Genomic DNA, 16,013 nt, shown 5'->3' on the forward strand with positions numbered 1-16,013 from the left:
AAAATGTGGTGGAGGGTCCATCATGCTGTGTGGACGTGTGGCAAGCACAGGTAAGGTCGCATGGATTCCACCCAGTATCAGCAGATTCTTAAGAACAGTGTTCAGGAATCAGTCAAGAGGCTTAAGTTATGGCAGAGTTGGATGTTTCAGCAGGACAATGACCCAAAGCACAGTTCCAGATCTACCAAGCAATTCATGTTCAGGCACAAAACAATGTTCTAGAACAGCCATCCCAGTCCCCAGACTTGAACATCATCAAAAATCTATGGATTGATTTGAAAAGAGCTGTTCATGCTCGGCACACATCAAACCTGACTGAAGTGGAGAAATTTCAGGGAATTCAGGGTCTTATCATTGACCATAAGAAGTGTCTATGGGCTGTTATTTTAGCAAAAGGTAGCTCTACAAATGATTGATGTCATAATTCGGTTGGGGTGCCCACGTTTTTGCACCTGTCTGTGTTTGTTATGACTTACATTGCATTAAATCTGTTAATTAAATGAATGTTATGTCAGAACTGAAATGTTGCTTTTTCCCTAGGGTGAAAAATATATCCAAATTAACTTGCTGATTTGAAAGGCCAGCAGGCCACGGCTTGCAATAATGAAAATTTTCAGGTGTGCCCAAACTTTTGCTGTACATATACTGTATATATGGTTATATACACACACACACACACACACACACACACACACACACACACACACACACACACATATATCTCTGACCACACCAAAAATAAAAAAATATTTCTTAGCCACTTTTTAAATGTGTCAAAACAAGCAAATTATAGCTGCATCCATGCACTTTTATTCAACAAAATGTTTCTTTTTTAAAAAAAAAAATTACATTTAAAAAGATCTATTGTCATATATCTAAAATATGCACATTAATCTGTCCTGGCTAAAGGTCCCAGATCAGCAGTTACTACACATAAATGGAGAGTTAATCTCACATTAAAGCAATGTTATTGTTAAGGATGATAATTAAACTATATTAATAAAAATAACTGTAAGCAAAAGAAAGCAGGTAAAATATACCATGTGTGCTAATGAAAGGATGTGCACACGGTTAATGTTAGGCCTGTAAATAATCTGTTGTGGTTTTTCCAAACCTTTTAACAAAAACTTTCTCCTTTCCTACGATGCAATTTCTAGCCGAGAATTATTGATCATCTGGTTATCTCTATGATCACGGATCATAAAGGTGTCTGTACAATCGTACTGTTTCAGTCAAAATCTCTTCAGATTGTTTCATATTCAACTTAAATCAAATGCGGCGCCGCACGCACTGTTCGCTCGAGTCTCAAAAAAAAAAACATGTGCACAGCCAGCCGAAATCATGTTGCGCGCACCCAAAGCGAACATTCGAAAACTCTGTCGGCGTCGAACTCCGATAACGTCACATTCGCCGAGTGCACATAAGCGAACAAGTGGACGCGTCGAGTATAAACCAGGCTTAAGGTATTCACCTGCTTTCTTTTGCTTGCGCAAACACATATTGGGCCATCCTTACAGTGGCGTCCTACATTTTAAAAATTATTTCCAACCAGCCAAAGTGGCTAGTGGGAGCGGAAATCTACCCGTACTTGGCGGGTTGGCAGTTTTTTTTTTTGTCGTTTTTTTTTACTGCTGTTTGTCAACTACCCACATCTAACCCCATGTTATCCCAATGTACTACTTTAGTAATAATTTAATAATTAGTCAAAAGAGTTTTGTTTAAACATTGCTTATGCTAAGGTTTATCATAGCCTTTGTTTGTTTTTTAGAACCTGCACACTTTTTACAAGGATTTAATTCTCTTTCCCTCACTCATTTTGCTTTCTAGATTTCCCCAGTATGGTTGCTCCATAACAAAGGGACTTTTTATTGACCAAACTGACCAAATTCTTTAAAAGTCATCCTTTGTTTTTGTGACAACATTGTCTATGTGCAGCCTGGTGTGCAAATATCTCCTTCTGTAAATCATCGTTCTACCAGAAGAGGACAGTATAATCCTTAAACATGTTCTTAAGGGGGTAACAAATCATTTGTAGACATACATTTGAGGAGCATGAAACACAATAAATTCGGTCTGTATAATTTTCCATGTGTAAATTATTCACTTAGAAAAACAAAATCCAATGAAATAGCCTGATATATTTTTTAATTTAATTGTCTATTGTAACTACAATTACTGTACGTACCTTATTTATTGATTTTTATACATATGTCTAAACATTTCATCATTTTGTTCTTCTTTTTTTTCATTAGATTGATGGTGGACACCAGTTTGCCACAGAAATTATGCAGCAACATTAACTACAATTTTTTTTAAATGCTTGGGCCAACATGAAGGAATTAAGTTTGTTTATACAAATTTAGATTAATTTAACATGAAACTATTAAGTTATCCCCCAAAAAACTCAAGAATTGTGTTGTTTCAGCTCATTTTAAATAAATAGTTGGAACAAACTGCACTTTTTTGGAGTGTATAATTTGTTGTACTATTAAAAAACTTAAATGTCATCAGAATAATAATCTTGTTCATAAAAACGACGTATATTTGATAAACGACTTATATAAAAATGCTTATATTTACATCATTATTCAATTAATAGTAAAATTTAATTAATTCTTAAATTATTTTTTTTCAGAAATACCACAACTTTAAGTTGTAATTTCATCATTATTTCTAAGTTTAAAATGTGAGTAGATCATCCTAAAAAGTGTAACAGAAAAGATTCTTTCAAAAATGCAAGATGCAGCCAAGAGTTGTACAACAGAGCCTAAATGTTTTTCAGCATTGAGAATTCTTTGAATCATTCATCCCAGCTCTAGTCTTTGTTAAATCGCTGACTCAGCACTCCCAAAGTTCACTATGTTCTGCCTGTGAGGGTTTGCAAACAGTTACCGAGCATTGTATTGCAATTATTTGCAGATGAGGCAATGAAAAATATATGTGGTGGTCTTTATCTGGTGATCATCGAACCGCTGAGAAACATCTAATCTTTAATAAGGGGGAAATTATTTAAATTTAACCTTGATATGGTTCACTACTTCAGGCACTCAAGCATTTAGTACTTTGTGCGGACTTACTGATCATAAAACATTACCAAGTTCTTTAAAACAGGGATTCCCAAATGCTTTATTCAGCTGGATACCTTTGACATGAGATTTTCTTTAAGTATCTCATGAGATTTTAGGCTTATATTTTAGTATTAGTCTGCATGTTCATGGTTTGTATGTAGAAAAGATCACATACAACATTCGTGCACCAGAAACACGGCGTAAACTCCTCAGCGCCTGCCGCCCAGGACAATAAATCTCAGTATTTTTTTTTAAGTCTCTTCTCATGTTACACAGCACATTCCTCTCCAAACCTCTACTCCGCTTTCCTTCTCAAGTCCAACGTGTTGCTAGAGATCAGAGCTTTGTTCTGAGACGCTACAGACTTTGCATTGGAAACTGAAGAATAAACCAATGGAAAGTTGCTAAACAATGACTTTGGATGCATTTCACGTGTACACTAGTCCAGTTAAGATGAGAGTAACTTTAAGAAGGCTGAAGTGGTGGAATGATAGTCTGTTTACATGGATGAGGAGTGCAGGAATGAAGATGATGTGGCACTGATGCTGCGATTCGAGCAGAAACTGCACGTTGACAATAGTTTTTGCAATGGTAAGTGTTCATTTGAGAGCTTTTTGCACATTGACTGCTTTGCTTATTTACAGTGCACAGGTCAAGTTCAATGGGGAATTATCACATGCTCAATGTATGAATGAATATTGTTTGAGATGGGCTTTTATTTTAAAACTCTCTATGCAAACTTGGATATAAGTGTGTTGCTATTTGAATCAAAGTGCATGTTTTGCATCTGCTGCAGAAGTGAAAAATGTTAGTTCTGCAAATGATGAAAAGAAAGTTGTCCAGAGCTCTCTGCAAAAAAATATGCACACACACAAAATTAAAAACAAATATTGATACATATTTGACAATGAAAATAATGTTTCTTTGTTTATGTTTTGGTTTTACTATAATAACAGATTCCTGGAGTTAATAATAAAGCAAAAATCTAAGTAAAAGTAAAAATAGGACAATGTAAATACAGCCTGTAAATGAAATGCACAAACTTTTTTTAAGATCATTGATTTAATATGTCTAATATATGGAGCCCCTAAAGTCACATTTTCAAAAATAAAATAAATAAATAAATTTTGAAGACTTTCGCGTGCGCATACGATATTATGTCATGTGCATGAGTCAGAATCAGAATCAGTTTTATTGCCAAGTGCGCTTCACACACACAAGGAATTTGTTTTGGCTACAGAAGCTTCCAGTGTACATAAAGTGACAAGTGACAACACAAAATAAATCTGAAAAAAAATAAAAAAGATAAACATTAAACAGATGCGGTTAGTCAAGAAACCTGGATGTTGAGTTGTATGTACAGATTGTTATAAATATACAGGTTATAAGGTGCTGTGTACAAGTGCGAATGTAGAAGGTATTGCATTGTATATTGATATAAGGTGCTGTGTACAGGTGCGTATGATAAAGTATTGCACATATTTATTGCACAGTAGGGGAATATTTAACTGTTCATAAGGTAGACAGCCTGAGGAAAGAAACTTTTCCTGTGTCTGGCTGTTTTTGTGCTTGGTGCTCTGAAGCGCCGACCAGACGGTAACAGTTCGAACAGGTAGTGTGCTGGGTGTGAGGGGTCCAGAGTGATTTTGCGAGCCCTTTTACTCACTCTGGAAGAGTACAGTTCTTGAAGTGTAGGAAGGGTTGTGCCAGTGATTCGGTCAGCAGTCCGGACTATTCGCTGTAGTCTACGGAGGTCGGTTTTGGCAGCTGAGCCGAACCAGACAGTGATTGAAGTGCAGAGCAAATGTACGAGCAGCTCCTGTGGCAGATTGAACTTCCTCAGCTGACGAAGGAAGTACAGTCTCTGCTGGGCTTTCTTCACAATAGAGTCTATATGAATGTCCCACTTCAGATCCTGAGAGATGGTGGTGCCCAGGAACCTGTATGACTCTACTGCAGCCACAGTGCTGTTCATGATGGTGATTAAGGGGAGTGCAGGGGGGTTTCTCCTGAAGTCCACTATCATCTCCACTGTTTTGAGCGTGTTCAGCTCCAGGTTGTTGTATCTGCACCATAACGCCAGCCGCTCCACCTCCTGTCTGTATGCAGACTCGTCACCGTTCTGGATGAGACCGATAACAGTAGTGTCGTCTGCAAACTTAATGAGTTTGATGGAGGGGTCTTTTGCAGTGCAGTCGTTGGTGTACAGGGAGAAGAGCAGTGGTGAAAGAACACATCCCTGGGGGGCACCAGTGCTGATGGTGCGGCTGTCGGATGTGATTTTGCCCATTCTGACTAGCTGCTGTCTATCTGTCAGAAAGCTGGTGATCCATTGACAGACAGAGCGAGGAAACAGAGAGCTGGGTCAGTTTGTACTCAAGCAGTGGTGGGACGATGGTGTTAAAGGCAGAACTAAAGTCTACAAACAGAATCCTTGCGTAGTTCCCTGGTTTGTCCAGATGTTGTAGGGTATAATGCAGTCCCATGTTGACTCCATCATCCACAGACCGGTTTGCTCTATAGGCGAACTGTAGGGGGTCCAGCAGGGGTCCAGTGATGTCCTTCAGATATGCTAGCACCAGTCTTTCGAATGACTTCATGGCCACAGATGTTAAGGCCACAGGTCTGTAGTCATTGAGTCCTGTGATCTTTGGCTTCTTCGGGATTGGGATGATAGTGGAGCGCTTAAAGCAGGATGGAACTTTGCGCTGTTCCAGTAATCTATTGAAGATATGTGAGAAAATGGGAGCCAGCTGGTCAGCGCAGGTTCTCAGACAGGCTGGTGAGACACCATCTGGCCCTGGTGCTTTCCTTCTCTTCTTTTTACTGAAGATCTGACGCACATTATCCTCACTGATCTGACGTGCAGGGGGGGAGAGGAAGATGGCTGGAGGTGTTGATGGCTGTGTAGGGAGATGGTCCGGGCTGTGTTGATGTGGTGTTGATGGCTGTGTAGGGAGATGGTTCAGGCTGTGTTGATGTGGTGTTGATGGCTGTGTAGGGAGATGGTCCAGGCGGGTGTGAGGTGTCTGGTCAGAGGTGTCAAATCTACAGTAGAACATATTCAGCTCGTTTGCAATATGTTTATTGCTGTCGATACTGGGGGACGGTGTCTTGTAATTAGTGAAATCTTTTAAGCCTCTCCACACTGATGCAGGGTCGTTAGCTGAAAACTGGTTTTGCAGCTTTTTGGCATAGCTTTTCTTAGCCACACCAATCTCCTTTGTCAATGTGTTCCTGGCCTGGTTGTACAGTATCCTGTCACCACTCCTGTAAGCATCCTCTTTGGCCTGACGAAGCTGTCTGAGTTTTGGTGTGAACCATGGTTTATCATTGTTAAATGACAAGTAGGTCCTGGTAGGGATGCATAACTCCTCACAGAAACTGATGTATGATGTTACAGTCTCTGTGAGCTCGTCCAGATCTGTGGCTGCAGCTTCAAAAACATTCCAGTCAGTGCATTCAAAACAGGCTTGTAAGACCTGCTCTGTGTCGTTGGTCCATCTCTTGACAGTCCTTAATAATGGCTTAGTAGTATTAAGTTTTTGCCTGTAAGTTGGAATAAGATGAACCAGGCAGTGATCGGAGAGTCCTAGAGCTGCTCTGGCGACGGAGCGATATGCATCCTTTATTGTGGTGTAGCAATGGTCCAAAATGTTATTGCCTCTGGTGGGGCATGTAATGTGCTGTTTGAATTTAGGCAGCTCATGTGTGAGTTTTGCCTTATTAAAGTCCCCAAGTATGATAAAAACAGTGTTGTTGTTCTGTCTCTGTGATCAGATCAGCCAGCTGTTGCTGCGCTGTACTTACGTGTGCTTGCGGTGGAATGTAAACACAGACGAGAATGAACGAGGAAAACTCTCTTGGTGAATAAAACGGCTTACAGTTAATGAAAAGCACTTCCACATCAGGACAGCACATCTTCTTTAACACAGTTACATCCGTACACCACCTTCTGTTGATGTAAAAGCATGTCCCACCACCGCGTGTTTTGCCCGTTGACTCCGTATCGCGATCTGCTCTGTACAGCTGAAAGTCCGGTAGGTTTAATCCGCTGTCCGGAATGGCTTCTGAAGCCGCGCTGTCTTAGCCTGACGAGCGTGCCGGCTCGCTTCCCACGCTTGCGCATCTTGTAGCGGCTGCTCCGCCGACTACAATGTTCCGCAAAACGCCACAAAAATCAAAATCCAGTTGTTGATTAGTTGGTGTGCACTGCCAAATGTCCAGCAGCTCCTCCCTGGTGTAACTGATCGTGTTTGATAAACATAAAACAGGACAGACTAACAAAAACAGTGCAAACACTGAAGAGCTCCACACCGAAGCGGCCATCCGCTGCGCCATCTTGATGAGGTAACCCCTGTACATATCATGTGTGCACATAAGTGTCTTGTGCGCACGACATGAGCTCTGCTTCCATTTAACTATTTTTATGTGCGTTTTGGATATGCACATAAAAAAGAACGATTGATGGAAACGCCAAGATGCGCATACATTTTGAAAATGTGCATAAAAAAATATGCTCATAACTGACTGGGATAAACTTTTTATTCGATAAGAAAACATGGACATAAACTGTGATGGAAACACTTTTACCGAACAAATTCTATTAATAAAGGTCATGTGATTTTGTTCAGATCATGTGGTGATATATGAAATGTTGTTTTGGTCATTCTAAAACGCCTTAACCATTTCAGTATTGGTGTTATTATAATAATAATTACTGCCAGAACTGTCAAGAGCGTCTGTGCTTCATGTCTTACAGCTTCAAACGCCACCACATGTTCATTGCATGTTGGCATACTGTCTTCTGAGGTGCAAGTCATTTATTAAATAAAGAAAAGACTGACACAGCTTGTGTATGATAAATGTATGATTTTAAGGAGGCGTGACAACAAACCGTCATTGGGAGATAAGCAAATCATACTAAATTGTACGAATGAGATTGTACAAACACATACGAATTAGCTACTAAATCTAAAAGTTACGAATTGCCGTGAGATAGCATTGGACATACATATTGCATGTGCAAATGAAAATCTTTTGCAGGCGAAAATCTTCACTTAGTATTCACAATCTCACAATTATTTATCAAATTTACTTAATTCTTAAAGTATTTTTCAAAAATTGTCATGGTTGGTTGCAAGAAAGAGGACCCAGTTGCAGCAATGAACAAAACAAAGGTGTTACTTGATGGAATTAAGGACAAATAGACAGACAAGGTCCAAACAGTAGAGGCGATAACACAGGGAAACCAGTGGTAGAGACAAGATGGCACCAGAATAAACAGCCAGCCAGGAGTAGGAGCAACAGTGGTAAAAACGACTTAAACTCCAGACTGGCAAGCAGTGGTGTAAAGTAAGAAATTACAAATACTTAAATTACTGTAATTGAGTAGCTTGTCTCAGAAATTGTAATTTATTAAGTAGTTTTTTTAGTGCAGTTTTGGTACTTTTACTCCACTACTAAGGGCATCCGCTGCATAAAACATATGCTGGCTAAGTTAGCGGTTCATTCCACTTTGGTGACCCTTGATTAAACCGAAAAGAAAATGAATGATTGAATGAATGAGAACTAGAAGAAAAGGCAAGACAAACCACTATGTAAGGGTACAAGGCTGGGATACAAGATAAGCAAAGACAAGCTCTCATGGAACAAACCAGCAAAGAAATGAGAACACACAGCACAATGTATAGCACATGAGAGGCAGGTGAAAACAATCAGGATAACAAGGTCTAAATAAGAGGGCGGGGCAACTGAAAACAAGGAGAAAAGACAAGAGGAGCACATGGCCAACACAAATGAAGCAATTTAAACAAGCACAGAACAAACAGGGAAACATTAAGTACTGACAGTACAGACAAGACTGTCAGATCAGGACCATGACAGAAATATCCCAATTTTAAGATTTCATCAATAATATTTGTAAGTTTAAAATGTAAATAGATCATCCTAAACATCTGTGACAGAAAAGATACATTCAATATAGCAGAGAGTTGTACAGCAGAGCCTAATTTTTTTCAGCATTGAGAAATCTTTGAATCATTCATCCCAGCTCTAGTCTTTGTTCTGCCAGTGAGGGTTTGCAAGCAGTTACTGAGCATTGTATTGCAATTATTTGCAGATGAGGCAATGAAAAATATATGTGGTGCTCTTTATCTGGTAATCATCAAACCGCTGAGAAAAATCTAATCTTTAATAAGGGGGAAATTATTTAAATTTAACCTTGATATGGTTCACTACTTCAGGCACTCAAGCATTTAGTACTTAGTGAGGACTTTTTGATCATAAAACATTACCAAGTACTTTAATACAGGGATTTTCAAATGCTTTATTCAGCTGGATACCTTTGACATAATAATTTCTTTAAGTATCCCAAGAGAATTTAGCTTAATTCAGTTTGCATCTGCAAGTTCATGGTTCTCTGTGGTCACATGCAGGTAAATAAAGAAAATATGGCTCAAACACTTTACTGTATACACACTAATACTATATACTCTAATATACTAAATACTCTATTTCTGAAAAATATATATTAGCTGCTAATGAATTTTTGGTATAGCTAGATTTAGGATATATTGGTATATTGGACCGGTCGTCATCGTGGTCAGCCCCTCTCTGCGCCTCGAGTTCGCCGATGCACACGAAGAGCTAACCCAACAAACTGGTTGCGGTGAGAAAGCCCTCCACAGGGAAGCAAGCGGCCAGCTGGCCAGCGCCGAAAGGAACGGCGTCACACCGTCCCGCAGCGTTCGCTTTAAAAATGAAATGCAGCCTTACCTACTTCCGGCTACGAATTTCGCTGTCTCCAAAAACGTCCACGGGACTACGTTTTCAGAATGAGCCTGGGTTGTTTCTGGAGGAGTTGATGAACTCACAGAGCTGGGTGCACCTCTGAATGGATCTAGTGGACTCGGACAAGGCTCCAAATGAATCAACGCTGTTTTTCAGCCTTCATAAAGCACATAAACACAGCAATTCTCTCAGTAAAATCCATATTAGCCATTTAGCAACAAAGCTAGTCACTGGGCAGACAGTAGCCCTGCCTATGATGTGAATCCGCATTTATTGTGAAGTGAATTTGACACGCGAATGAAGCGCATTTGATGCGCGAATGAAGCGAGTAAACTCAAAATGTTTACGCGTCTATTCACGTACGAACAGTGCGATTTATTTGTGCATTCCGCATCTGGTGTGAACGCAGCATAATGCAAATGCAAAGACGCAAATAGACATCATGTAGTGCGATATGTGTGAATGAGGCAGCGCGAATGACGAGATTCACGCAAATGATGCAATTCGCACAAATGAAGCAGTACGAGATGAGCATTTTGTGCGATTGACGCGCTTACCGCACATATCGCACAAAACGCTCGAGTTTGAAAATCTGAACTTCAGCAGACATTCGCAACACGCTAACCAATCAGGAGCTTTGTCTTGTAGGGGCATGATGCCCGTGATGCAAATCTGCGTCTATTTTGATGCGCAAATGAATCACATTTGAGGCACAAATGAAGCGAGTAAACTCAAAATGTTCATGTGTCTATTTATATGCAAATAGCGCGATTTAGTCGCGCTTGGTGCATCTGGTTTGAACACAGCATTAGAATGGTTTGCTAATAGCATGAATTGTACATTAAAATAAAGCGTGACCGAACAATTCAGGGTTTGGGTTATAGTTCGAGGTAAAGTTAAAAGACAGTATAACTACAAATGTTAATTACATGCACTTTAAATACTTTAAATGTAAAGGACTTTAAAACCGTACCAATACATATGTACTGTACCAATATTTAAATCACCAAATATAAGGTGTTTAATATTTAAGTATGTGCTTCACTTTCATTGTTTAAGGTATTTAAAATTTTTCAAAAGTAAAAGTAACATTGCAACAACATGTCCGCTAAATCTCATAAGAGTAGGGCTGAGTGAATTATCGAAGCAATTTTTATGCACATTTTGTCAGTAATGTAAACCTCCAGCATATGCTTTCAGATGGAGCAGCATTTACTACACAGAGTTGTACATGGTTAAGCTATGCAAAATTGCTCAATCAATTTAATCGGATGCTAATGAAATTGAGATATTTGTCATGCTATAATGGCAGCTGTTTGTGTAGCATCTCAGTGCATCTCTGTGTTGTAATTGTAGCCCATAAAATTACCACATATAATAATGTTTTTACTCCAAACTCACTTCATAACTTCAGTTGAGTGTTTGACATAAATTAGTCTCTGTGATTAATCAGTAGACGTGTTTATTAGTCACACCAAATCAATGAAGATATTTAAATCTTCTGTTTATTTAGTAACGTTATGGGAATTTCCTGCATTTCTTCTTTGTGGGTATTTGGAATTAGCATGTGAGAGCACCCTCTGGCCTTTGGAGGAGATTTACTAGTGATCACAGATCCGTGCTGCCCTGATAAAAAGTGCATGACAGTCATGGCTTTACTTAATAGCATTTGCGATTTCATTTTGATCAATCATCCAGTCCTACATTTGATTTTTAGGAGGCTGAGAGGTTATGGTTAGGGTTAATAGAATAAGACAACATGTATAGTCAGTAGAATGACTCTGTTGTAGAATTAGTAGAATGTTAGAGTGGTCAACTGATATAAAGTGTTAACAAATTTTAATATACTCAAAAATGAGGAAATAGTCCATCTATGTGAGACAAACTGTTTCATGCCTGCCTGCACTGTCATCCAGATGTTGATGTTAAATGTGGAATTTACTCTGGAGTCCATCTAGAAGTATTCTAATAAGATTACCATGTCGTTTGATAGTAGAGAAACATAGAAGAAAAAACAGTGATCAAAGAGATTTTCTTCTGGCAAATAGTTAGTTTTAAGGTGGTGAAAATAGCATGAAGGTGGTGTTTAAATGCAGGCTGCAGGATTGTTGACACCAGGATGCTAAAGCCTACAACTTTGATGAGTAGATTATATATTTTAAGGCTGCACAAAGAACATTCAACAATGATAGCCTATTTTATTTTCTAATACTCAATGACCAGGCATACCATTTTGCCCAATAGCATTCGGTTTTTAGCTGTTTTTAACTTATTACACAGAAAATGATTTTTGTCTTGTATTTCTACTGCTACAATATTTTATTACAAAACCTTCTGTTCTTCTGTCATGTAAATTTTATATTTATTTATTTACATCTTGCTGTATTTCTATAATTGCAGTTAGTGGTTAGTGAAGGCAGGATCTGTTGTATGTTCCAAACAATAATGGGCATCATACTGAAGTGTCATCCCAAGCCAAAGTGTTCAAAACTGGCCACTTCCAAGCATCCTTCAAAATGAAGCATTTCAAAATGTACTAATACACAGGAAATTTGTTTGCTGCTAACGTCTACCCCTACCCCAACCCTAAACCCAACCGTCGCAGTAATGTAAAAACAAATCTGGATCTGGTGTCTTCTCTATTTGTATAGCTGATTAATCAAGTGGATGGATGATAACAGCCTCCTGAGCATACCAGTAGGTGCAGAAGACCCCTACTGGCCATATCTATGAGCTGATAACCACTGATAACGTCCATTAAATCGAGTGATAACATTTAAAGCAGGTGATTAGGAAGGGCTCATGCATATGCCCAAAGCCCTTTCACTGCAAAAGATAAACCCTTCTAAGGGTTTTTGGCATAGGGATGAGCCCTTCTTTTGTAAGGATTTTTTAAAGCACAACAGAACAAACAAACACCAATGTCTTAAATTGTACACATCTTACAGGTAAATATAATGACATCTAGCATACATTTGTTTTCAGCATTTGGAAATACAGCAATACCAATTTAGAGCTATAGGTTAAAGCTGTCAAAAAGTTGTAAACGGTAGTGTTCTGGTCAGTTCTTGGTAAGCATGGGCCCTTCTGAATGAATCAATACAGGTTCATTCTGAAAATGTCCCCCTATATACATTTCTGGAGATTGCGACTTATGTAACTAGAAGTACGTATGGCTGCATTTCATCTTTAAAACGAACGCTACGGGGCGGTATGACGTCATTCCTTTTCACGCTTACAAGCTAACCGCTCCATGTGGATGGCTTTCCTGCTGTTACCAGTTTGTCCAGTAGCTTGCCATGTATATCAGCAGACTTGAGATGCAAAGAGGAGTTGACCACAATGACAGGGTTTGAGTCCGGCAAAGAATGGTTCCAAAAAGACACAAACAGAAGCCAAAAAATAAAATAAACAAGTAAACAACTGAAGACTAAGAATGTGGTAAAATGTGAAAACGTGGTAAAAATCAGGCGAAGGCTTTTCTTTTTCTGGATTGCTTTTTAAAACACTATTGGTTGGGTTTAGGCAAGGAGGAGGGTGGATCAGTTGATTGGTCGGTCAGTCAGTCAATCGCTCTGGGGTGTGTTTCCCAAAACCATCGTTAGCCAATTAAGGTCGCAAGTTCCGTCGTTACAAACATAGTTTGTTGATTTGCCGTTTCCCAAATCCATCACTCCAACAAACATTCACAAACTTGAGCACTCGCAACTATACCTCTGGAGCTGTAGTTCGAAACATAGTACCTGGCTGTATTCTTTTCCCACTTATCCCCCCTATGCCCTATTCATTTAGAAAATTCTAACATTCAAAGTTGAAATTATGAAAAGTAAAAAAGCATTAAGGTCATCACTCTTAGGTGTAATTTGCTTTCTAACTATTTTTACAGTTCAGTTTTAGCGATCTTCATGTTTACAATTGTGCTCCCTTCGCAGTGTACTTTGAAAACATTGATGTCATTTTGAACACAGCCTCATGGCGAAAGCTATAGGTAACCTATTATTTAAAAGCAGAATTTTTGCTACGTCTCCAAAGCTTGTGAAAACAAAAATCATACGTTAATGTTTCTGCTGTGGTTTACATGTGTCAAATTGTCAAAGTAGGCGTTTAAAAAATAAATAAATAAACAATATCCTACTAATCATCATCATCATCATTAATATTGTGAATATTATTATTAAAGTATGATTTTTTTTCATTTCTAATACATAATAATTAGTAAATTTCATTTCTTAATAAATAATTATTTTATTTATTTATATGATTTATATATGATATTAGAATGCGTGTTAGTTTTGTAAGTGATTTTATGTTTTAGAATATGATATGTCATGCTCAATAATATTTGTAAAGCAAACATATGTGCCATATATTTCAATTAATATGGAAAGCGAGTGCATGTTTTTTACCAAATCTATTATGGGATTTTATTTTAAATGCATGTTTGTGTAAAACAATATAATTTGAACAAAGAAATGACAAGGTTCCTCTCTAAAGTTGTTACTCCACCCAGTTTAGAGCGTCATTATGGGCGTTTTACGTTATAACTAACATGGTTCAAGCGATTTGCGACAGAGAAACTACGTGTTTTGGGAAACACTAGTCACTAGATTGTTCTTTTCCCAAACGATGCATCGTACCATGATAGTTCAGCTGCGAGTTACGTCGTTGTTTGGGAAACGCACCCCTGGTGGATTTACGCGAGAACAGCAGGCGCGAATGGAACTCCTGAAAAAAAGCATACACATTCAATGATTCAAATGATAATGATTCCAGAAAACAAAAACTGCAAAAAACTTTCTTCCTGGGACATATTTGACGCTCTCCAGAAATGTATATAGCAGCACATTTTCAGAATGAGCCTGGGTTGGAATGAAATCACAGTGCAAGTCAAATGCGGAAATGATTTGGCATACTGTAGTTTAGTAAGAAAAATAAAACAGATACAGAATTTTTTTTGATGGTATGTTGAAAGAAATAGTAAAACTTATTAAAAGTTATCATGTTTCATGTAATCACTGAATCTGTATTTCAACAAAAAAGCTATTAATAAACATTGTTGCATAAAATGTTACCTCAGGAAAGCAATTTAGAGTCCAAAACTCACCAGTTCATAAGAAAATAAAACACTAAATATATATTTATTCTGAATATATTCACTCTATTTTAAATTTACTACATTTTATAACTTATTGGTGTTTTCACAGGAACAGTATAATAAAAAATAAAAAAGATTTAATATGTGTGGGAAATCTGGCCACCCTACAGTATTTACAGCTTTTCTGCCTATGTTGTCTCTGAAACTAGATTAACAAATCTGTGCTTGCCAGTTTTGCTACAGATTTGTTGCTTCTTAATAAAAAAACTGTTAACCTCTAAAGCTGTCTCATAAAGCTTCAACGGTTAAGTCAAAATATAGGAAAATGCACCACAAAACCAAATACAGGACTTAAGCATTTACAGGTGAGGATGAAACATTGAGTTTAATTCAGAACTTATGCTGTAACATCTGTTAAATGTGACTCGTTTCTGAACATCTTGAAATGACTAGTAAAAAGGGAACCATGTTTGAAAATATCTGTGCCATCTGGTCTGGGGAACCAGTTTGCCAGTTATTGCTTGGCTGACTTATAGTCACTCCTGAGAGAGTGGTATTTCCTTCTGATAACTTTAAGCATTGCTGTTCCAGATTCCCAAGGAATAGTTAAATACATCTGACTTATTTCTTTCCTTTATGTAACATCAGTAGCGGTTTAAATTTCCCTTCAGGAGAAGAAGCAGCAGCCAAAATTCTACTTCTGTTTAATCAGAGCATTTTAAACGCATGACAGTTTCCCAGAAAAGAACAAGCTCCAAATCCATTTTCACTGTGATCAAGAATATTTCCTGAAGTAATGTGGTTTTTAATACCAATAGCATTTTAAACAGCATTCAATAGCCAAACCTCATACTATACCTTTAAGGTGATCGTTCACCTAAATCCCTCATGTGGTTTTAAACCTGAGTTTGAGTTTCTTTCTTTGAGTATGAGTTTCTTTCTTCTGTTAAACACACACACAAAAAAATATATTTTGAAGAACGCTGCTTGCTGGCACCCTTCGATTTCCATTGAAGAAAAAATAATTACTAGTGAAGAAAATGAATGCCAGTCACCAT

At 38.1% G+C, this 16,013-nt stretch overlaps 1 protein-coding gene across 2 annotated transcripts in view; it reads left to right on the plus strand.

Moving 5' to 3' along the window:
• Nucleotides 1-3,349: 3,349 nt before the first annotated feature.
• Nucleotides 3,350-16,013, plus strand: part of gask1a (golgi associated kinase 1A) — an 81,297-nt gene continuing 68,633 nt past the window's right edge. For both annotated transcript variants that reach the window (XM_056475513.1, XM_056475514.1), the window contains exon 1: nt 3,350-3,659. In XM_056475513.1, coding sequence (XP_056331488.1) covers nt 3,657-3,659 — 3 coding nt within the window. In that variant the 5' untranslated portion in view covers nt 3,350-3,656. The remainder of the gene's footprint in view (nt 3,660-16,013) is intronic.

This window comes from Danio aesculapii, chromosome 16 (assembly GCF_903798145.1).
Source record: "Danio aesculapii chromosome 16, fDanAes4.1, whole genome shotgun sequence".
NCBI classification, from domain to species: Eukaryota; Metazoa; Chordata; class Actinopteri; order Cypriniformes; family Danionidae; genus Danio; species Danio aesculapii.